This window comes from Gymnoscopelus microlampas (genome assembly GCF_963454915.1).
Source record: "Gymnoscopelus microlampas genome assembly, chromosome: 23".
In the NCBI taxonomy this organism is placed as follows: domain Eukaryota; kingdom Metazoa; phylum Chordata; class Actinopteri; order Myctophiformes; family Myctophidae; genus Gymnoscopelus; species Gymnoscopelus microlampas.
This window is the reverse complement of record NC_139960.1, coordinates 22,018,255-22,041,435: the sequence shown is the minus strand read 5'-3', so window position 1 is coordinate 22,041,435 and position 23,181 is coordinate 22,018,255. Positions and strand designations below refer to the sequence as shown.

At 40.3% G+C, this 23,181-nt stretch overlaps 2 protein-coding genes across 4 annotated transcripts in view; both read right to left on the bottom strand.

Annotated features, from left to right (window-relative positions):
* Window positions 1-89: 89 nt before the first annotated feature.
* arfgap3 (ADP-ribosylation factor GTPase activating protein 3) lies at window positions 90-14,430 on the bottom strand. Its single transcript, XM_084049912.1, has 16 exons — window positions 14,283-14,430; window positions 11,204-11,322; window positions 10,746-10,818; window positions 9,978-10,109; window positions 9,115-9,195; window positions 7,685-7,787; window positions 7,160-7,219; window positions 6,462-6,508; window positions 6,205-6,353; window positions 5,711-5,848; window positions 5,288-5,416; window positions 4,064-4,198; window positions 3,345-3,468; window positions 2,564-2,651; window positions 1,288-1,412; window positions 90-910 (listed from the first exon to the last, which is right to left on the bottom strand). Exons 1-16 carry the CDS (start codon window positions 14,349-14,351, stop codon window positions 893-895), a joined length of 1,590 nt encoding a protein of 529 aa, XP_083906038.1. The 5' UTR covers window positions 14,352-14,430; the 3' UTR covers window positions 90-892.
* A 704-nt stretch (window positions 14,431-15,134) lies between these two features.
* Window positions 15,135-23,181, bottom strand: part of pacsin2 (protein kinase C and casein kinase substrate in neurons 2) — a 39,757-nt gene continuing 31,710 nt past the window's right edge. For 2 of the 3 annotated variants that reach the window (XM_084049713.1, XM_084049714.1), the window contains 3 exons: window positions 21,200-21,367; window positions 18,180-18,361; window positions 15,135-17,426 (listed from right to left, as the gene is read on the bottom strand). In XM_084049713.1, coding sequence (XP_083905839.1) covers window positions 17,314-17,426; window positions 18,180-18,361; window positions 21,200-21,367 — 463 coding nt within the window. In that variant the 3' untranslated portion in view covers window positions 15,135-17,313. The remainder of the gene's footprint in view (window positions 17,427-18,179; window positions 18,362-21,199; window positions 21,368-23,181) is intronic. The other variant, XM_084049715.1, reaches the window with a different exon arrangement.

Sequence of the window (23,181 nt, the reverse complement as noted above, 5' to 3'; positions counted from 1 at the left end):
CCAACAATAGAATAAGACATCTAACAAACACTGGACTCCAAGTGCCAAAGTGGCCAGCGAGCCCCCCCCCCCCCCCCCCCCCAGAACCATTAAGTTGTTTTGTAGAGACAGTATTTAAAACTTTAACCAAGCCTAAAACAGAATAGAGTTAAAAGTAACAAATTCCTCAATATTGTACTTAATTCCTCAATATTGTACTCAATAATAATTTTTGGAGTGAGTTGGGCAAGTGTGTGGAGTGAGTTGGGCAAGTGTGTGGAGTGAGTTGGGCAAGTGTGTGGAGTGAGTTGGGCAAGTGTGTGGAGTGAGATGTCTGGAGTGAGTTGGGCGCGATTTGGAGTGAGTTGGATTTGGAGTGAGTTGGGCGGTTACCCAAAAGAACCACCCTTCATTATACCCACGGAGGAATACACTACTACTGTAAATATTGTGCTTCCATCAGTAGCTTCACTCAAATAAGCTTCTGTAGTTAATATTCTATTACATATAATTTTAACAGATCCAAAAGTACAAAACTCCAATATACACACTATTTTTCTTCTTCTTCGTTGTCCTACAGAATGTCGGCCGACACAGCAAAGTTTAACCACTTAAACCCCATATGGTTGAGCAGAGTCCCTCAGGGATCTATGCTAGTGTCTTTTATGCTTTCTGTTACTGTGGTGAAAGCTTTTGCTGAAAATAGCAGAACGACAAGCTTACAACGCGTCGCAGTTGTAAGCTTGTCGATCTGCTTTTTTCTGCAAAAGCTATCCCCGCAATACGGATGCTGGGGTTTAAGTGGTTAATATCTCCCGTGGTCTCTCTACCAAAGACGTGTCGCTGTCCCACGTTGACGCTGTCCCAAGCAGGATGAGAGCGGTAGACGTTCCAACTAAAACAAGTCGTCCACTCAAGTGCTGTAATGATCCTGAAAAAAACGTGGGAAAAGAAAAAAGCGTCAGAGACATTGTTCAAAATCCCGAATTAGCCCGAAAACGTTGGTGTCCAAGTTGTATGACATAGCTGTTGGGCAGAAACCTTGTGTCTCCATATTTCATCTTTATGCCCCATTACAGTGGTTATCAAACATTTTTCAGAAATAATAGTCAGTACGTATAAAAAAGGAGTCCCTTTAAAACACATTTCAGTTCAGTCTGTGCAGTGGCTGCTAGATAAAAAGAGTCTGGTGTTATTGCTCATGATGCGCCCGACAGCAATAATAAATATTCATCCTTCATACATGTTACAGTATGCATTACATACAGTACAGTATTTGTACAAATGCAGTGTGTGTCGCCGACCCACCTGGATGGAGTTTACAACCCCACTGGCCATGACGGACAGCTTTCCTGCCATGGAGCGCACACCTAGTTTCAGCTGGGACATGTCTGGGGCGCTGGGCACGATGTTGGACAGACGGTAGGAACTCGCTGTGCAAGCAGACGGACGAACGGATCAACAATTCATATTCCAGCCAAAGGATATTGCAAGCCTAAATAATTGGCAAACACTACGATTTTATTGATAACATAACATTAATTGACAGAGTCAGTCACTGTAAACTTTTTAACAAATTATGTCTCCGCCCCATTCCATGTTACCAATGGGGTAAGACAAGGCAGCATTTTATCTCCTTTTCTTTTTAATGTATTTATGGATGATTTATCTTTACAATTGAATGCCTGTAAAACAGGGTGTATCATTGGTGACTGTATCATCAACCACCTCATGTTTGCAGATGACTTGGTGGTCCTATGTCCTAGTAGTGCTGGTCTCCAGCAGTTACTAAGAGTGTGCTCACAGTATGGCATTGATTTTAATATTAAGTACAATGCAAAAAAGAGCATAACTCTTATCGTGAGAAGTAAGGAAGACAGTAAGCTGGTATTTCCTGACTTCTATCTGTCTGGTATGACACTGAAAGAGTGCAAGGAGACCAAATATCTAGGTCATTTTATAACAAATGACCTATCTGATGACAGAGATATTTTTAGACAGCGCCGTAAACTGTATGCCCAAGCCAACATGCTTGTTCGCAAATTCAATTTCTGCTCAGTTCCAGTGAAAATCTCACTTTTTAAAGCTTACTGCACTCCGCATTGTATCACTCTCTAATCTTGCCAAGAGCTCTGTTAGGCTGTCATTTAAGCTATGGAGACACTGGCGCTCTAGCCTCTATGTGCAGAGATAAGGCTGAAAGTCCTGCCTTGTTTGTATGCTTTGTTGATTTATTGTTTTGTTTTTATATGTTTTATGTGTTCTTCACTATGGACCCCCCTGTGTGCGTCTTGAATAAAGTTTGAATTGATTAATATGAAAAATGTAAAGCCATACTGTGTGACTTTTTCAATTAAACAAAAGTAATTTTTTATATGATCTTTCAAATGGTATATTTTTCACAATATCCATTCCACATAAATGTTCTTCTCTAAACACCAGTGCCAGCTCCCGACACACTATCATCATAACAATACTACTACCGTATAAACAAAAATAGTGATATTTGGTATTTATACTGTATGTGATCATTATCATGAGAATACACAGTACTGAATGGTGCCATATTATGATGTTTCCATACCAGGTTGTTTCTTTGGGTCATCGAACAGGTCCGCTGAACTTATAGCAGAACTCCCCGAAAATCTCTCCAGTCGAGTCTTCGCCTCATACTGGAAAACACAAGATCTTTCTTCATTTATTTTCTCAAAAATTCATTTCATAGGTCAGTGTGTAGAGAGACAGGAAACCAAGAGCAGAGAGAGGAGAGACAAGTGAGGCGTTGGATTCGAGCCTGGATCCTTGTGCAAGACAGACAGACAGATACACACACACACACACACACACACACACACACACACACACACACACACACACACACACACACACACACACACACACACACAGACAGACAGAAACATACACACACTTCTTTCACACATATCGTATTGCTGTATAAATTCTGGCTTCAATGTGGATCTCAGACTTCATGTGGCCAGCCCATAATATCAGTCATCTATGACGTCTTTCATATTACATATCTATGACGTATGACTACACATTTGGGCAAGGTTTCAGCCCGTACAGAGCTCCTTTGACTTCTATTCCCAAAGATAAAAACATGAGTGGAGGTACTTCTGTATCCTACTGGTAATGTGTCAAGAAATATTTGGCACTGATCAGTGCAGCCATTTGCGAGATTAGCTCTGAACACACAGAGAGAAAGGCTCACCTTCCTACAGAGCTACGGCGCAAAACAATTGACAAACTTGGCAATATGGCAAATCATTTCAAAGTAATCTATCACTTGATTGATTGGATTTAGGATTAAACACACACACACACACACACACATTAACACCTACATCAGAACTGTCCTGTTTGCCAAAGTACATGTCAGAGGAGATGGCCTTGACGTCACCTCCAAACTTCTTTTGGGCTTCTCCGGTGTCTGTCACGGCTTCTGGCTCAGGCCTGCGCCGGGCTGGCCTGAACGTCACAAACACACCCAAAACGTTAGAGCTTTGAAATGCAACAGGACAACCCTTTAACACACTTTAAAAACATGAAATAACCATGTGGTTATGAGGACTTAAAATCTCGAGGGCAGACCTGAATGAATGAACCATTGTAAAGCGCTTTGAGCACTTAGAAAAGCGCTATAAAAATGCAATTCATTATTATTATTACCTGTTATTCATCAAATCTCAAAAGCTCACAAAATTGGAAAATGTCAAAATGTTAATACAGCAATAAATTGATAATAAAAACACGTTAGTTAGTTAAGTACTCCAGTACTTTAACTCAAGTATAATTTGACAGAGCAACTTTAACTTGAGTAAGAGTATCAGCCAGGTACTCCTGGTCAAATATTACTCAAGCCGAACTACAAGCTCACAACGCCTCGCAGTGCGAGACGTTGTGAGCTTGTAGTTCGGCTATTTTCACAATATTTATCTGTGGAACCGAGTCAAACTAAATGTAATGCCGACAATTACAAGTGCTTGTCAGGGTGGTGGGGTCCCCAGATCAAATATACCTATTTTGGATGGTCTGAAACGTATGGTAAGTATGGTACCCTTACCTGTCCTCCTGGTGGGTGATGGCGGAGGTCACGAAGAAGTCCGGCTCTGGTTTCTTCCTCTCTGTCCAGCCTCCATCACCTCCGTCACCCCATTTATCTGCACTTTCCGTCTGTTCATCAAACCTGGACATCAGTCTAAACAGCAGGGATCACAGTAATGGTTCAGAGATGAAAAAATATAGATTTGAGTTTAAGGGCTTCAACTAATTTATATCCATTATCTTATTAGCGGTCAATTAACTATTGCACTCCTACTTCATTAGAAAAATGCCCCCACCAGATTGACAGATATAAGTATGGTTAGATGGCTATAGATTGTTAGCACAACCAAACATGCAGCGACGGCCCATAACTGCTCAGGCTCCATTATGTCCTGTTCGACGTGTGCTTATGGATCCCAGCGCTTTTCTAAGGAGACCCGCTGTGATTGGCCAGTAGTCGCTGTGATTGACAGTTCTTCCTTCCTAGCGTTTTTGCAACTATGCCTAAACTTAACCTTAACCTCAGTAAAACAATTTGGTATAGTAAAACTATGCCTGCCAGGAAGCCAATCAGACACAGGTAAGGCGGGTCTGTACTACAACGTTGGTGGAATCCATAATAACGCGTCGGGCGACAGACCTTTTCACAGCCTTTAGGCTGTACTTTTTTTGTTTTGTTTTCCAGAATAATCACACACTCTAAAATACCATCAGGACTATGTACAAAACAAAAACGTTGCTGGGACAGATACTAGCATATAGCTGACGTTCAGCACAAGACGTACAGTATGTGATAAACAAACTTAAACCAACTACCACTAGTTACAGACTATTACCTGCACTTGACTGCAAGGAGCGCCTCTGCTTGATCGCCTCTTTATCGAGAAAGAACTAACCCGAAAATATGTGCAAAGACGAAATGTAGTAAAAAGAAATACATCGTTGTTGTCGGGCAGAAACCTCTTATCTACATATTTTAACTTTTTTCGTTTTTTCATAAATTAGTGCCCTACTTGATCATACTACAGCGTCTGACAAAAACATTCGCGCCACTTTTCGAGCTTGCAGATCTGCTACTTTTGAATTTGAATCCTGACATTTTTTGGACATATGAGGTTTCCACCTGACAGAGACGATGGTTTAACACCAAGCCTACTTGCAGAGACGATGGTTTAACACCAAGCCTACTTGCTGTGTGTGTGTGCATATCCCCCCTCCACTGACAGAAGTCTTTCCGTCTAACCTGGAGCTGAAGGAGCCTTCATCATCGTCTACCTCAGTGAATCGGCGTCCCTTGGTAGTCTTAGCGAGCGAGGGGTTATCCTGTTGGGTACTGTATTGCATGTCTGACATCGATGAGTGAGACATGCCACTAGAGGGAGACGGAGAGGGGGACATATCAATGAGTTGCATTGTAACTCATTGGCATGTTTGTACTGCTTGTAACTGTTGGAAGAACCAGTTAGTGGTATCATTTTTCAGCGATTCCCAATCTGTGGGCCAGGGCCCACTACTGGGCCACAAGGACATTAAGTGGGACACCAAATATAGGCAAAACACTAATACGCTATTAATGATTAAAAACAAATCATGGTGTTTTTTTCTTTCAAACCTTGAAAAATATTTTTCATTGTGATATAATCATCTTCATCATCATATATCGTACCTCCTCATACTCAACCCCATGCCCAGTCTGTCAGCCTGCTCCTTCTTATTCTTATTCCCCTCCAGTCCCTTCAGCTTTTGCTCTTGTTTTTTCCTCTGGTCTTCCAGATCCTTGTAGGCCAGACGCAGGGAAGGAGCACTTAGGAGAGGAAGGAAGGAAGGAAGGAAGGAAGGAAGGAAGGAAGGAAGGAGGTGTAGTCAGAAAACAAGCGGTGGCGTGGCGTAAGCAGAGAGCCACAACAAATTACAAGACGACACAAACACAACCTCAGGCTCAACACGGATGGAAAAATTAACAAATATCGGGAAGGTCAAGGCTAAATTCATCCTTAGTTGTTTGAAGGAACAGTGAGGGTTGTCTCAAGGTCCATACACAATTGGAGCGTGACGAATAAACAATGTGAAAATGCATCGCGGATATTTCACTATATATATATAACAAACTATTCATTTGGTGATGCCTCATTCAGAAGCAGAACAGTGAGGGTGTCTTACATGGGTTCATCAGACTGAGCAGGGTTCCTGCCAGCAGTGTTGTCGTCCTTCTCTCTCTGTTTGTCCACAGCCAACGCTCTCTTCTCCAGCTCAGAGAAACTCTGGTTGCTCACCTTATGAGCTCCCAGACCACCCTTCTTAGAGCCCAGCTACAAAACACAAACACTTATGTACTCTGGAATTATGACTCCAAATGCATGTGAACATTATGCATACATGGGCACAAATCAAGGTCAAATAAAGTGTTTAGTACGTACTGTTTTCTTGGTACCAGTGGGTTTCTTCTTCAGAACAGACGGGGCCTCTGGAGAAGATGAGTAGTAGTTACAGCAAAAGCATGTCAGTCATCATACAAATGCATACAAACTGTACTGTACTGTATGTGTACAGTATTATACGTGCAGTGTATACCTTTATATATATTGTCACTGCCGGGTAAAAACTTTTTATCTCCATTGTTTGTCTATCTTTTAAAACATTTCCATAAAAGCCATAATGTCGTATGACAGTGTTGTGTAAAAGTAGAGAAAATGGAAAACAGTAGAACTGCCATTTTTTTAAATGTACATATTTGACAGGCCCAAAATAGGGGGGCCAGGTTAAAAGTGGTTAATGAAAAGTATTAACAAGAGCTTGGCCATGCATTATGAACTTGTAGATTGGATGTTCACCCTAGACACACACACACACACACACACTGCCACTGGATTTGTCTCTTCTGTGGTGCAAGAAATCAAATCACCCAAAGATCCAATTCCAAGTAAAAAAGAAAAGGTCAATTCCGACAGCCACTTATCACCTCGGCATTGATTAACTTAACAACGGTTGGCGTGTCGATCACAAGAACCTTTTCTCAAGACTTTTTTGACATTTTACTGCATATCATTCTCTTCTAACTTCTTGATCAGTCCTCAAACAGTATATTGTAGCTTATACAGTATATGCCTCAATGAACCTGTATGAGCTTTCGGAGAAACACTCAGCATGTCAACAGTGGGACCTTCCTCCGGGTTACCTGAGAGTGAGAGGAGATGAGAGACGGAGGTTAATGGTCTATGTGGTTTGGCAGGTCAAATACCAGTGCCTTACTGTATACTGGATATATTGTACACCAGTGGTTGTGATATGTTGTGAACTTGTAGATATTTTTTATATTTTGGAAAAGTTGTGGGAAAAAAATGAAATGATTTTGCCAATAATGAAATGCCCCAAATAAAGATGCCAAAGTGGTAAAACATTTTAGGTATAGAATTTGATTCTGTATTGGTAAATGAGCACATACACATGACCGATTTAGTAAATGAAAAAGATAATTCATAACTTTTTGTACAGTTTTAAATATTGTGATAATAATGTCTGGTTGTCATAAAATTCCAAGACACAACTCGACTTCTACTTCTACTTCTACTTCTTCTCACAGCACAGTTTAGTAGCCACTGGTGTACAGTATGCTGATAAACCACTAGAGAGTGTACTGTACCATTACTGTCTCTACCGTCTGTGTCCTGGTGGGCAGGAGGAGGCCGCTCTACAGGGGCGGTGTAGAGAGTCATCTGGGCCGTGTTCTGAATCTCAGGAACAACCTGAACACCACACACACACACACACACACACACACACACACACACACACACACATAAGATCCCAGATGATGCGTAAATTACTAACAGCACCGACAAAAATACATGACATCTGATTCACTTAAACCCCTATATACTTAGTTGACCGGGGTCCCCTAGGGCTCGATACTAGGTCCGCTCTTTTTTTCCATCAACACAAAATGTCTTCACCGAAAATAGCTGATCTAAAAGCTCACAACGCATAGCTACAACATCTGATTGATTGATTGATTGAATACTATATTAGTCAGAAATGTAAACAGCACAGGGTACAGTAAGACATTTAGGCTAAAAGGATAACACAAAAAAAGTCCTGGGGACTTGTTGCCATTGTGGTCATATGTATTCAATTAATCAACATAGCATATATTAACACATTAATACATGTCATCAACAAACCCAAATAACTACACTGCAAATATAAGTTGCCTTTCAGCCGCAAAGAAACAGGAAGAGAAAGCCAGCTGTGGTTTAACAGTATAAACCTACAGTGGTTGAAGGTTTCCTTTTTTTCCTCGCTCTTTTTAAAACATTTTAGAGTGGCCAATTATTTTTTACACCCTTTTCTCCCCCATTTAGTTATTATGCCAATTAATTACTCCCCACACACATTTCTCTGTGTTGTCACTGCTGTTGTACCCTACTAGTTCACCCGCCAGTGAGGAGTCCTCGACAAAGCCGAATGCACCGCGATGGATTCTAGCCCCTAGACTCCGCGGTGGTGGACAAGTACTTTACCGCTGTGTCACCGGAGCGCTAAGGTTTCCTTTAACACTTCTTGAGAATCTAGATACTGTAGGTGAAATGACAGTGAACTCCAATTGACAAAGCGGCAGGCTACAAGTCATTTTCAGTGGAAGCCAACAACATGACAATGTCTGACTCTTGACACGCGCTACAGAACAAAATTGGTCTGGTTTCAACATTTTTCAGCGCTTCAGTGGATGCAGTAAAGTGTCAATCAATCATGTTTTTGTTCCCCCATTACCACTCCCCTTCCCTCTCCCCAGTTCCTAGTCCGTTTCGTAAATGGAAGAAAACGTAATTCTTGCCGTAACCAGGTCTGTGCTATTTAATCCTATCCTTTTCATTTACACAGTGTTGCTTGAGCAACACTTCAACGGTGACTCTACAGCAATGTAGCTTGGCAGTGTCGTAGCTTTTGTCGCCACTTATGTGAACACAGCATCTGACAACCTCATGCATCGTATAAAGCTTAATTTACACTCCATCACAAGACGGCGTTGCTTGCCGACAAGGCGTAATTTTCAAGCTAACAACACACACAAACCTCTGTGTGTAGGCTGAAGAAGTCCTCTTGCTTGTCATCCAGTGATTTTGGGGACATGGGGGGGTTACTGTCCAGCCATAACTGTAAGAAATAAGAGAGTTAGATACATCACTGTCACCATATACACACATACACACAAAGAGATGAGCGCATTAGGGGATTATTATTAGCATTAACTATACTACAGATAGTTTCATGTGTGCATTGTGATTGGCCAAGGGTCATTGCCGATAACTGTAATACAACAATGGCGTTGTGGAGTGTGGACCAGTCCAGCTGACGTTTAAGTTGCCTATTTTGGATTGTGGCAGTCTAAAAGTCCCAATTTTGGGCATGTCATATTGTCAAAAACTTTTAAAAATAGCACATCTACAACCTCACAACGTGTAGTACTGTTGACTGCTCGCAGTGTGTGAGCTTGTAGATCAGCTGTTTTGCTATAAGTCTTACTACGAAGTATACAAGTGGTAAAAAAAAAGAATAAAAAAGGGACTCAGTGAGCGAGACAGACATTTAGAATTTCGGTTCTGAAAACTGCCGGTCCGACCGACTTCCCACTCAGCACCGTACCACCCACCCACACACACACACACACACACACACCCACCACATTTATAGACAGACAGCTTGCTTGCTTGAATAAAATAAAAAAAACATAGATGACTGACACCATAGACTGGCCTCCTAGTACTCTGATAAAGGGCACTGCGCTAGTTGCTGAAAATGACGCTTGCGTCATTATTCATTCATTGTATGTCACTGTCAAAACACAAATAATGACAATATTACGAATATAGACCTGGTATCAACTTATTTAACTCTAAAGTAAAGGACGTTGCTACAGGTGGAACCAGCAATAGTACCTCTGTGCCGTGACTTCTGGTGGCTTGATTGGCTAGAGTCTTGACCTTCTCCCGGTACAGCAGGGCAGCTCGGCTGTTGTACTTCAAGTTGGCAGCACCGGATGAAAAGCCATGCTGGGTGAAAAATGCAGTCTGTCCACAGGAAGACACCCATTCAAATCACCCATGCACTGCAGCAGTTGCTCAAATGATATTAAACACATTTCAAGACATGTACAGTGACAAGGTTTTAATGCACTCCACATTCACCACGACCCGAGTTTGGCTACTTTAACTACTATTTTGTCTTGTAGATCTGCTATGAAAAACATTTTTCAACGTTTTCAAAATCATTTGAAGATTTTTGAAAGAATTAGAAAAATGTAGGGTTAAGGTTAAAGTAGCCAGACAACTATTCCACAATCTCCGAATGCGATATAGAGTTTGGAACTACACCTCCCGAAATCTGAATCTGTTCTTCATTTCTGTTCACGAAAATATATCTTAACAAAATAAAAATCTTTCCATTTCTGCAAGCTATACAGTATGTATGCTTAAATTGTTTCGATTTATATTCAGATAAATTTGCACGACTATAAAGACAAAGCGGAAGTGGGGAGGAGGCGTCAGCGTCACATCCGCTTTATCGCTTGATCATTTTCAGAGCTTCGGTGCTCCAGACTGTATGACGGAAGCATTTGAAACTTGTGGGAGGCAACAGTCTGGCTCGCGAGACTAGGGTTAAAGTGGTTAACTAGCTGATATTTTGAGGACAGGTTAGGTACTCACCCCAGTGGCATTGCCCCCAACTTGCATACACCTCAACTGGAACCAGGACCAGTTAGAGTCCAGTTCAGTGGACCTGTGTGAAACACAACATCAAATCTTAGGACATGAGCAATGTAAGTTGTTATCTGAAATGGTTTAACACTGAAATAGACAACTACAGTCGGGCTACAACTATCGACTTTTCGATGTATCAAAATAATATATAATATTAATCATCTTGAACTTGAAGCACGTGTTTATGTACTGTATACTGTATATTTGTTTTATACAATCAACGACAAAAAGTTAATATATTGTTTAGAATTGACTAAGAAAGAAATTCCAATTCCACCCCAAAATCTATTGAAACAACCGATTAAATTGATTAGTTCGATTAACTGTTGCAGTCCTAATGGACAGCTATAATGAACTGTCAATGACCCAACTGTGTTTAGCAATCAGAAGACATGGCTAGTTACCTGATGAAGGACAGATGAACTCCCAGAGACCTGTGAGTCCCTGAACAGTCTATACATAGAAACACTCCATAGGTGATACTGGCCCAGCTAGGGTTTTTAGACGAGCAGTCGAAACAAGCCTATGGAACAATGAATTCTCCAATTAGACAATTATACAACAAATAAAAATAAATATCCTGGCTGCATGTTATATCTGAACCACCTCTATCCTTGATATCATACGTCTAAAACAGCTGTTCTCAAAGTGGGGTCCGAGGACCCTCAGGGTTTCTTTAGGATCAGGTCTGATGATGAGTGTTACTGTATGTGGGTCCTTGAAATTAAAAGTATGAAAACCACTGGTCTAAGCCAATATATGACAACAGTAATGAAGGCTATAGGGTTTGCCAAACATCCAACCATTTGTACAATTGTGGAACCACTTCAAATTGAAGTCTGATGAGCAAAGCGTAACCTAAATCAGATTTTCTAAACGTTTTCTTCATACAGTCAGATTATACACCATATCACAGACTCCCTAATTGACTTGTCATTATGCTAGGGACCTTTTTAAATTTATTTGGTGCCAGGGACCCTGATATGAAAGTAATTTTGAATTGTAGGCTATATGATAAACAGACTTATAGTGTTAAAGGTAGTGTAAGTGATATTATTTGTTTAAAACCTTAAGTTTTTCTGTTAAAAAGTTAAAGCTCTATATTTCAGATAGTAATAATTGATATAGTGTTTGTTCAGTAACAGGAGTCTCCCCGTCTCTACAGATCTTTAATAAACAGAAAATACATGTTCAGGTGGGCTGCCAATTTCAGCCAGTCAGGAGAGAACACATTTATCATCTTCAATTTTATAGTGTTCCGATTCCAAATCTTTCTGCTCATTCCTTTGTGTCATCACTTCCAATTTCCATTGTTTATCCTGCATCCTGTATGAGTTGTCTCCGCTGACTATATAAAATGTGTCCCGACCTGAACGTTTTTTTTCTGTTTACAGAGAGACTTAGAGACAGGCATACCCCTGTTACTGAACAAACACTCTATACAGCAATAATGTTTAAACATGGCATTAGGTCATGGTCAAGGTCAAGGAGTTTATTGTCATTCCATAAAAGGACAGAACAAAATGTGTTACCCCGCAGGTCCTGCTCATGGCAGGATGTGCATAATATTAGTCACTGATAGAGATGTATGTGTGTGATATATAGAGATGTATGTGTGTGATATATATAGAGATAGAGTGTGTGTGTGTGTGTGTGTGTGTGTGTGTGTGTGTGTGTGTGTGTGTGTGTGTGTGTGTGTGTGTGTGTGTGTGTATATAAATAATTTCAATGTAACTATATTTAATTCTAGTTAAATTAAACTACTTCTCACTTGGCTGAGGCCCCGCCATGGATCCCCTCAAAGGCCCCTGGGGTCAGTGGTGTAAAGTAACAAAGTACATTCACTCAAGTTCTGTACTTCAGTACAATTTTGAGGTATTTTTTACTTTACTGGAGTACTTACAATTTTCAATAATTTTACTTCTACTCCACTACATCTCAAAAGGCAAATATTGTACTTTTACTCCACTATAACTATTTGAAAAGTTTAGCTAGTTACTTTGTAGATTTGTATTATTACGAAAACATACATTAACCACTTCAGCCCTATATACATTTCGGCCATTCATTGTGAGCTTGTAGATCTGCTATTCTCAAAAGATTTTTTTATACATTTGAAAACTTGTGAAACGTGACATTCTGCATAATGAGTATTTTCTACGTTTGTTACTTTAAGTACATTTTGATACCAATACTTTTGTACTTTTACTCAAGTACATTTTTAATTCCGAACTTTTTCTTGTAACAGAGTATTTCTACATTGCAGTATTGACACTTTTACTTAAGTAAAATATGTGAGTAATTTTTTCCACCACTGTCTGCAACTAACTAGCAACTAAGATAGCATAGCATCTGCTTGCCGCTAGCTGGGAACCACTGTGACAAGCAGCTGTTGTTATAAAGTGCAGTGCGTGCTGTGCAGTTAGTATTTTAGGTTCATGTCATTCACGCATTAAATCGTGCGTGAGACACAGGTTGTTAATATCTTAAAGCCTCCAAAAATAAGAGCAAATGTCCAAATGCTGAGGCTGAGCCACTCAGCTGCTGTCCTCACTTAACCTCTGGTCCTCACAGTCGTTACAGCCTACTGATTGAAATGTTTTTTTTTTGGGTGTTTTATTTTGAAAGAAAATGCATTTTATTTAAAGTTTGAAAAATTGTGTTTTAATACAAATCTAATATTTTAACACAAAGCCCTGAGCTTTGCTTGCATTGACTGTGGACCCTCGAAGAGACTATTTGTATTGAGCCATGATCACACGACGGCCATCTGTCGCGACCGTCATGGATGAACTTCAACATAGTGTTTGCACTTTCTCCCTTTTTGGCCCGTACATTTACATCAACGTTCAGATTTCAAATATAAAGTGCTTACCCCATGGCCACGGATGTTACAATTATGGACGTTCCCGTATCTTCCGTATTGTTGAATAAAAAGCATTTTAATCCGATCGGTGGACATTTTCTCATAGAGTTATAATGTATCAGAGTGCAATACATCTCCCAACCAATAGGGTCACGTAGTTGAAAGCATGTGGAGAAAATACGGGGAAAATGGCCACCAATCGGATTAAAATGCTTTTTATTCAACAATATGGAAGATACGGGTACTTTTGAGGGCCCGGGCATCATTGCAACATCCGTGGCCATACGGTAAGCACTTTATATTTGACATCTGAACGTTAACGTAGATGTACGGACCAAAAAGGGAGAAAGTGCAAACACCAGGTTGAAGTTCATCCATGACTGTCATTATATGGCAGTCATGGATCAGGGCTAATTTGTAATGTACACCTTCAGCGTTCAGCACTTACACTGGTGATTTTAAATCTACAGTGCTATATTAAATCTTAGACGTTTGGGTAGATCAGATGAGGTCTTCTAGCATCTCTCAGTCTCAAACCTTTGACGTGTCAGTGTCAGCTATGGTGAAGTCCATGAGTCCACTTCCTCGTTTGTTAAACATCTCATCCCAAAGCTCACCTTATTCGTGGGGATGGATCGCAACCTCTTGAAGATAGCGGATATGTCCTGCTTGCTGGGATCGGACATGTTTGGAACTGTTAACACCTAATAGATCAGTGATCACACAAACACATCGACAGGAGCTGGTTCGTCTTTTTTTTTATCTACCGAAAGAGCCGAAATGCGACACGTCAGTAGGAAAACAACACGCTTGAGCTCCGATTGGCGAAGAGCTGGCACGTGTCTATGTTGTTGTAGCAAGGCTCTCTGGGAAATGCAGTTTCAGTGCAGGGCAATACTGTGGCGCGTCCCAGGCTGCAGACAAGGTCTAGCGGTTCTCTAGTTCTGTTTTATTCATGTTTATTTTATTGGTTTATGTTTTATTTCTCAGGTCAGTGAAGGGGCGGCAAACCAAGGGCAGATAGAGAAACATGTACAGTAAGACATAGGGTCAAATTTGACCCCTTAAAGCTGATATATGAAATTGGTGATTAAAAAAAAAACTTTTTTATAAAGAATAGAATAATAAATAACCAGTCACCAAAAAACAGTATGATACAACAAAGAATAATGTGTTTTAACTAGTGGCCAATCCTGATTGGTTAGTTGCTCCTGGGCACCATTATTTCTGGACCAATGACTGGGCTTCTCACAGATAACGGAATAGTTTGGAGGCAGACTGCGCCCCCCTAGAGGTGTCAGAGAGATTACATTTTTTTGGGAGCATTTAACGACCCATTGTTAATTGTCTGAATATAATAAAACAAATAAAACATCAAAATCAAACATTGTCAAAAATTTCACATCTAAGCTTTAATCAGTTTGTTTTAATTATTTCTATTATTTATGAATTAGTCAACAACACCAATACCATGTTTCAGTGAATTTGTTTATTTCTTTTATGATGTGGGACATGTACAATCTGAACTGTGCAATCTTAAGTAACTGTATTCTGTGGACAGTGTGTCTTGGAACATGGCAAAATCTCTCTTCTCTCACCTTAAAACAGAAAACTAACGCTCCTGCTGCAGTCAAAGGCATCAATAAAAGAAAACGTTCAATCAATCGATCAATGAATTTAACTAGAGCTTTTGCAAAGGAAAGAGCATGTAGTTCACCATCCCAACAGAACACGTATAACGAACAGTTGTAAATCAGGCATAAGAGAATATTTTGGAAATAAGGTATTATTTTTAACCAATTAGATACATTTTGTTGATTAAAACTATAGTATGGCCATCTGTAAAAGAGAAAAAACAATCATATTTACAAATGTAACAAAAACAGCAAATTATGGGAAATTTGCCAACCAAAAAAAACAACATTCAATTATTGTACAAACTGATTCCCCAGTCACAGCATTCCAACAGGAGAACAAAAGCACTTATGGCATATAAATTAAGTCTTCGATTTTCAACTAAACGTCACCTGAATGCTTTATTTTTGTTCACAGGCTTCTATGCTATTTACACGCAGGCAGAAAAACACCTTTAACATTGCCAACTTGTGAAATATCATACTTTGCAGTGGATTTTATTGCTTAAAACGTGTAACATAATTTCAAAAAAGGGAAGCACTAGAACGATCTCCCATTACTTGGCAATTGAAATCCAGTGCAAGAATAAACATATATGGTGCTTCAAGTGAGACGCCATTATGGAAGGAGAAAAAAACTAACAAAAAAACATAGAGTGTGTTAAAAGAAAAACAAAGAAATCATGACACTCACGAGAATTAGAATTGACATCCTCTATAGAACATAAAGTGATTTGTGTGTTAAGGATTGAGCACAAGTTGTTCGGTGGAGCCGAGTGGTTCAGCGACGACACGAGCAACATCATCAGCCTAAGTGTACAATCAATTGGTGAGCCAATACAATCAGTGAATGTACATTCAAGGGCTACTGAGCCATTTTGAACAGAGGAACTGAACTGAGTAGATTTGAACATCTCCGAACCATTTGTTATAGATGTATAAAAAGATCTACAAACTGAAACTAGAAATAACAGAGAGGGAGTGGCTGACTTAACTTATCGGTTGAGAGCACATTTGAGCTCTGCATTGGTCTCAACATAGGACTGGGCAATATGGGAAAACTCTAATATCACAATATCTTTGACCAAATACCTTGATATTGATATTATAATATTGGTATAATGATCATATCATCAAATTAGAAAAATATTTAGCAAACTGTTTTGAAAGTATAAAAATAGGGCTTAAGTGATTAAAACCAGGAAAAGACAACACTTAAGCCATATCAGGATATTAAAATAAAAATGCTGGACGATATTTTGTCTCATATCATGATATTGATATAATAGACATATTGCCCAGCCCTTTCTCAACATCTGGATTTAAATTTTGCTTCAAAATGTAATTTTAAAATACCAACTTAAAATGTGTCTGTGTTCAATAATAGGTAGAAAGTAAAGTTCACATTTGGTTTCATGTCAAATTTAAATAATTGTAAAAACAAAAAAGAATAAAAAAAGAAAAAGGGGGAAAAAGGGTAATTTCCCTATCTTATATTTGTAACAGATTTGTAACAGCAGAAATAATAATCTAACAGTGGCTTTGTTAGTCAGCTTAAAACATAATTTACATTTTTCCACTATGAAATTAGTGTGAATCATCCCCACATGGTCACATGGACGCCTTAAAGTCAGTGTTAATTGGATGTGGGTGATTTTTGATTTGGTACTTAACCACTTAAAACCTATATACTTGATCGGGGTCCCCCAGGGCTCTTTACTAGGTCTGCCAGTATTTCCTTTGACAACAAATCTCTTTGTCGAAAATAGGTGATCTACAAGCTCACAATGTGTCGCGCTGCGACGCGTTTGTGAGCTTGTAGATCAGCTATTTTTGCCGGAGAATAGGGACTATAGGGTTCATGTGGTTAAGTTCTACCAAGGTCAAACTGTAGATGACAAGCTACAACGTTTTTGGGGTTGTACTATTCTAATCTGCTTAACGCTTTTAATCTCCCATTCTGAGTTCAGTTTTCATCAGAAGGGAGAGACTTCCTTCCCTTTCGTTTGGGTCACTACTGGATGTCTTCCACGTAGTTGGCAGGATACAGGCCTAGTTGTCCGTCTTTGAGCCGTCCTTTGCACCAGCCCTGATCATCTTCATTGCCTATCTTGGTGAGCTCATCGCCTGGAAAAGCAAAGGGAAAGATGTTTTTCTTTTAGGTACTAGGAAAACTCCAGGTGTGTTTCACGCAGGTTGACAGTTTTCCCAGCGCCTAGAGAGCGAGCTCTCGAGATGCAGAACGCACTGTGAAGTGTTATGTCAGCGTTTCACATGCCAACACAACGGACAGATAGGATTCTGGCCTTTAACCTCGGATGTGGATCCGTCATAAAATTGGCCTGGAGTAAGAGATTGTTGATTGAAGTGATATGGTGTAGTGAGACATGACATGGAGTGCCTATGGTTACAAATATGGCAACATGAAAATCATAGACACATCCCAATTATAACAGTTCTCAGAAACAATTTCACTATAAGACAAATTTCTACAAGAAAGTAGTCCCCGCTATTACCAGCACAAACCAGGAAGTTGCTGTGCAAATGAATGGAAGGTACTGGAGAGCGAAAAGGAGGACGAAAAGGAGGACTCCTCTTACCTTGCCATAGGAAAAACAAAATTGTTAACGGTAATACATCCATGGAATGTAACGCTGAATATTGTAAACACTGATACTTATACAAGCGGTCCTAGGTGTGTGTTTATCGAGAATTTTACCACGGAATTGCTGAACGGGAATGCGGACAGGATTTATTTAATTTTTTTCCAGAAGACAAAAATAGCTGTTAAAGAATATCCATGTACTGTACGTGTACGTGTAGTAAATCCATGAGGTACACTGTTTGTATCCGTCTCTACGGCATTTTTGTGGTGTCTACCTGCTTTGAAGCTGAGCTCATCCTGTTCCTGTCCCTCGTAGTCGTACAGGGCCTTGACGGGCACCGACACCACCGGGGAGGTGGGCTCATCCTCAAACGGGTTGCTGTCACCGTTGGTGGAGAAAGGGTTGGCGGCCGTGTCCTCGTCCGACCAATCCGGAGTCTTCTCTACGCTGCTGGCACTGGATTGGGAAAAAAAGGGTAAGAGTTTGTTAGAGAGCAAGAAGTGAATCTAATAACTTAACAACCGCCGGTGTCCAACCCAGGGCCGTGTACACACCGACAGGACAACCCAGCATGCCCGGCGAGAGAGAAGCAGGAAGGAAAAGTAAAGAGTTACAAAAAGGAAGGAACAAAAACACAAATACAACACCAGACACAGTATTCAAAACAAGCACAAATGATAAGCCCAAAAGCAAGTCCAAATACACTGATGGTCAACAAGAAGAAATATTTGCTTTCCCAGTCCAGCGTAAATGAGTGGAAACCATGCTGGTTTGTGACATCGCCGGTGCAAGGGAAGCGTTTGTTGGCAGCAGCCATTTTTGCGGGTAAACAATGAATTTGCTCACTTCATGATCATAACGACACAAACATAGTGCTGAGTCAAGGCAAAGGGACAACACGGTGCAAACAACATGACAACATGAACACACATGAACAATACACGAGCATGACCAAGAGACCAAGCAAGACCAAAATCACTGTTGCAAATGCATGATTGTGTTTTCTTCCATCCTGTTGCCCACAAGAGGGAGCTAAACACCAATGAAAACGTTGGAATAATAATGCAAACCCAGCACACATAGTCACAGCATTCTACAGTCAGACCTGTTCACACACATAGTCACAGCATTCTACAGTCGGACCTGTTCACACTGTGTTAACTGACACAACAAGCTGCTTACGCTGTGGGTTACTTGACGCACTTAAGACCCATTTAAAAATATAGCAGGTCTACAAGCTTACAACTGGTCGTGATGAGACATGTTGTGAGCTTGTAGATCTGCTATTTTTGAACAGTTCAAGATTTTTGCCTATAATGAGATTTGGAGAATGAAGGAAATTATAGACAAATTGCTATTATGTGGGCGGTTTTATGAGATTACATGATTACGATTCACATGAGGATTAGATTCAGATCTGACTGTGAAAACAACAAAAACAAGAGCACCAACAACAGACAGACGCGTGCACGAGGGCACGTCACACACACTTGATGACAGGCGGGATATGGTGCTGTTAGGAGTGACAGACAGACGCTCATTGGGTTTGTGCCAGCGGTGGTTAAGTACTCTGATAGTTTACTTAAGTAAAGGTAGTAATGTCACATTGTAGAAATGCTCTGTTACAAGCAAAAGCACAGCATTCAAATGTTTAAGTAAAAGTACAAGAGTTTGGGCATCTAAATATACTTATAGTACCAAACGTACAAGTACTCATTATGCAGAATGGCCCACTTCACAATCATATTATTGGATTGTAATTAGTAATGAATTAATGTGTTCATCACTTTAATGTTGCAGCTGGTAATGGTGGTGCTGATTTTAATTTAGCAGCTTAACCTAGAATAATACACCATAATTTTTTTCAGCTGTGCACTAATTGAGCCGTGCACTGCCGCATGGTAATTGTTTGACCATGCGTGCGGGCACATTTTATTATGTTTCTTTTCCAATGTGTTTTTGTCGTATGATGTTTTTGTTGTATGACCTGTTGTGAAGTGCACAAAGACCCCTTGGGGTGATGTTGCACTATAAATAAAAAATAAACTGAACTGAAACTGATCATTTATCACTTAATGTATGTTTTCAAGAATAATCTACAACTGTAAAGTAACTAAAGCCGTCAAATAATTGTAGTGGAGTAAAAAGTAAAAGTTCCTCAAAACTGTACCAAATTACAGCACTTGAGCAAGTGTGCCTAGTTACTTTCCACCACTGGGGTTTGTGCATGATGCCATTCCAACGACCATGCAGCGCAATGCACAGCCTTGGGGAAGGGGGGGGCGCAGTAGAGATGCTGAACAATAAAGCAGGAAGGAGGCTAAACAACAGGGATGGAGAGGAAGGAGTCACACCCACGATAGGATAGAAGAAGGAAAACACACAAACATGGAAGATGTCTGGAAAGGTGATGACGTCTTGTTGTAGCCCGACCTGGAATGCCCGATTTATATACTTCACCGCACGACGGCGTTGCGCGCCTAAAATAGCCAATCTACAAGCTCAGAACGCGCCTCGGTCACGGCACGTTCAAATCTTGTAGATAGGTTATTTTCGGCGTGCGACCCTCTCGTACGACGAAGCATATATATGTCGGGCTGGAAGTGACCTCCGCCATTGGGTTCTCTCGGCAGATTGTTGCATTGTATGATATGAGACGTCATACGGAATTCTTGCAGAATGTTTTGGATAATTTAAGGAAACTCAGCTCTGTGGCAAACTAAGGCTTATGATGTTCAAATGTTTTGTTCAACAAGACCAAGACGCAATGTCTCTCTTTGTCTTATGTTAACTACAGACCTTATTTTATGGACATATACGGTATTATCCATACATACACCAACAGCTGTAGGCTGGCTGACACTGCACATAATGTTTATTAGTCTCGTATCCACGTACCATATTTACTGGTTGTAGATTGTGGACTCTACAGTATCCACTTTATACTTTCATACCTGTACCTATCTTGTGTTTCAAGCCGTTTCAGACTGTTGCTTGCAAGAAATCAGAATTTACCCACAGGGATCAATGAAGATCTCTTGATCAGATCAGATCGATCGATCTATAGATCAGATCGATCTGTCTGTCTGTCTGTCTTCTGTCTACCCAACTCAAATATTGTGTGTATCTGCCGATGGAAGCCATGGTGAGCAGACTTGCGTACAAAGGATGACACTGTGAAGAGCTTCAGGTCTACAACGGGTGACTATGAAGAGGAAAGGCTGCAAGGCTGCTAGTTCCTAAACCACAGACAACACCAGGTTAAAGGGGGATTTTTGCTCCTGTTTCACCAACGTTTTCACTTCCTCTTTATTCACACTGATGTGGTTGGCCGTGCTCCGCTCCTCCACGGCATTCATCACCTCCTCCTCCTCCTCCTCATCCTCCTCACCATCTTCATCATCCTCATCCTCCTCAAAGGGGTTCGAACCCGCCGGTGCTGTTTTAGTCGGCACCGTCAGACTGACGACACGGACACACAAGTAAGACAAGGGTTGTGACACAGACACACACACATACAAAACGGACAATACACTCCCACTTATCACATGCTTGACCTGTGGTTCAAACGATGGGGAACAATAGTGTGCACACTGCACTTGTGTTTGATGTTGATGACATGAGGTGCGTTTGGAAATACGCTGTGAGAGTCCCTGGCACAAAAAACAAAAAAGTCAGATGGGGGGAGGCGCTGCAGCATGGCGAGTAGAGACAAGTCAATGGTTTTGTAAGGACACAATAACACTTTAGAGTCATGTAATCCTGTAATGAGTCGTGAATGATACAAAGATATTTTTGACCACAGAGACTAAAACCAGTTCAAACTTCCAGGGAGTACGGATGTAAATGAGCTTAACATAGCTAAAAATATGTTTACTGTACATTGTCCCTGTAAAAAACATCTGATAGAAACTGTAAGTGACACACACTGGAAAAAATGGTGTAACTTGTTTTGCACATCATCACTTCCACTAGGGCACAAAGGCAACGTCTCCTAGAACAATTTAATCACCTGCTGATAAAACCTGACTGCAGAAACACAACAACACTTCCTGAATGGCCTCTTGAACAATTAATATTAAGCTCTGGGTTTTCTATGGATAGAGGGCTTTATCAAAGTCACATGTAGTCACATAATAAACACCAGCTTTCCTTCCCACTGTATTCACCTTCCACATCAAAGTCTAAAAACTTCAACCTTTATCAAGTGTTTCTATTCTGTTTACAGAAAAGTAGCAGCTATCAGTTCGGCCCAGGAGAGTGTAAAGCGCCTTTATTTACACATTCATGCCCTGCTCACTGAGCTAAGCTAATCTACAGGGAGTCGTTACACTAAAACACTTTGCTGGTGGGAGTTTGGCATCGTGTAACTTTGGATGGCGACTGTCAGCAAAACAAATGCTTAGCAGAGTAATTACGCATTAAAAGACCTTCAGGAAAAACTGTAATTAGAGCGTGACAGAAACACTGTTCTCACGTAGACTGGGTGCAGCAGAACTGTGCGTTCAGACTAGGGGTGCAACAGCTAATCAAACCAATTTATTTAATAAATTATAAAAAACATAATTGATAATTGAATACAAATAATACATCTTGGGGGGAGGAAATTATACATTTTTTGTTTTGGTTTTAATTTAAATAAAATCTTGGGAGGATATAAATGTTTTAGTTTTTGTTTTAATACAGTAGCATACATGGATCGTGTCCAAAAGGCTGCAACAGCAGACTGAGACCAAGTATGCTTTGAGAGATATAGGCACACATTTTTTTTTCAAACATCTTCCACTTTGTTGCATTGCACCTTTGTATAAAACAAAAATAAAACTCATGTGGTTACTCAGTCTAATTGATTTAGTCGATTACAAAAAGAAAAAAAATCACGTTGATTCCTTGATATATAAAAAAGTACAAATGATTAAAAAAATGATTGATTATTTGATTAATTAAATAAATAATAATATAATAATCTCTAAGAAAATAAACGATAGTCCCTACCCCACCCACACCTATGATAACAGGCAAAACATGGGCATTGTAGGCTGGGAGGCTGGGTCTAGGATGTAGGGAGATCAGAGGTCGAATGCTTTCCGTGCCTGACATTCCCAGCGTCAACTCCCCTTTATACTGCTAGCAACCCCATGTGCGACGCTCGTTAGTGCCCCAGCCTCACAGATAGAGAATGTCTACTGTGGAATGCTAGAAGTGTGTAAACATTGCATCACGTCATTTCAAACAATCGCTGAAGATCTGCACTTGAAGACTCCAAGGCGTTGGTT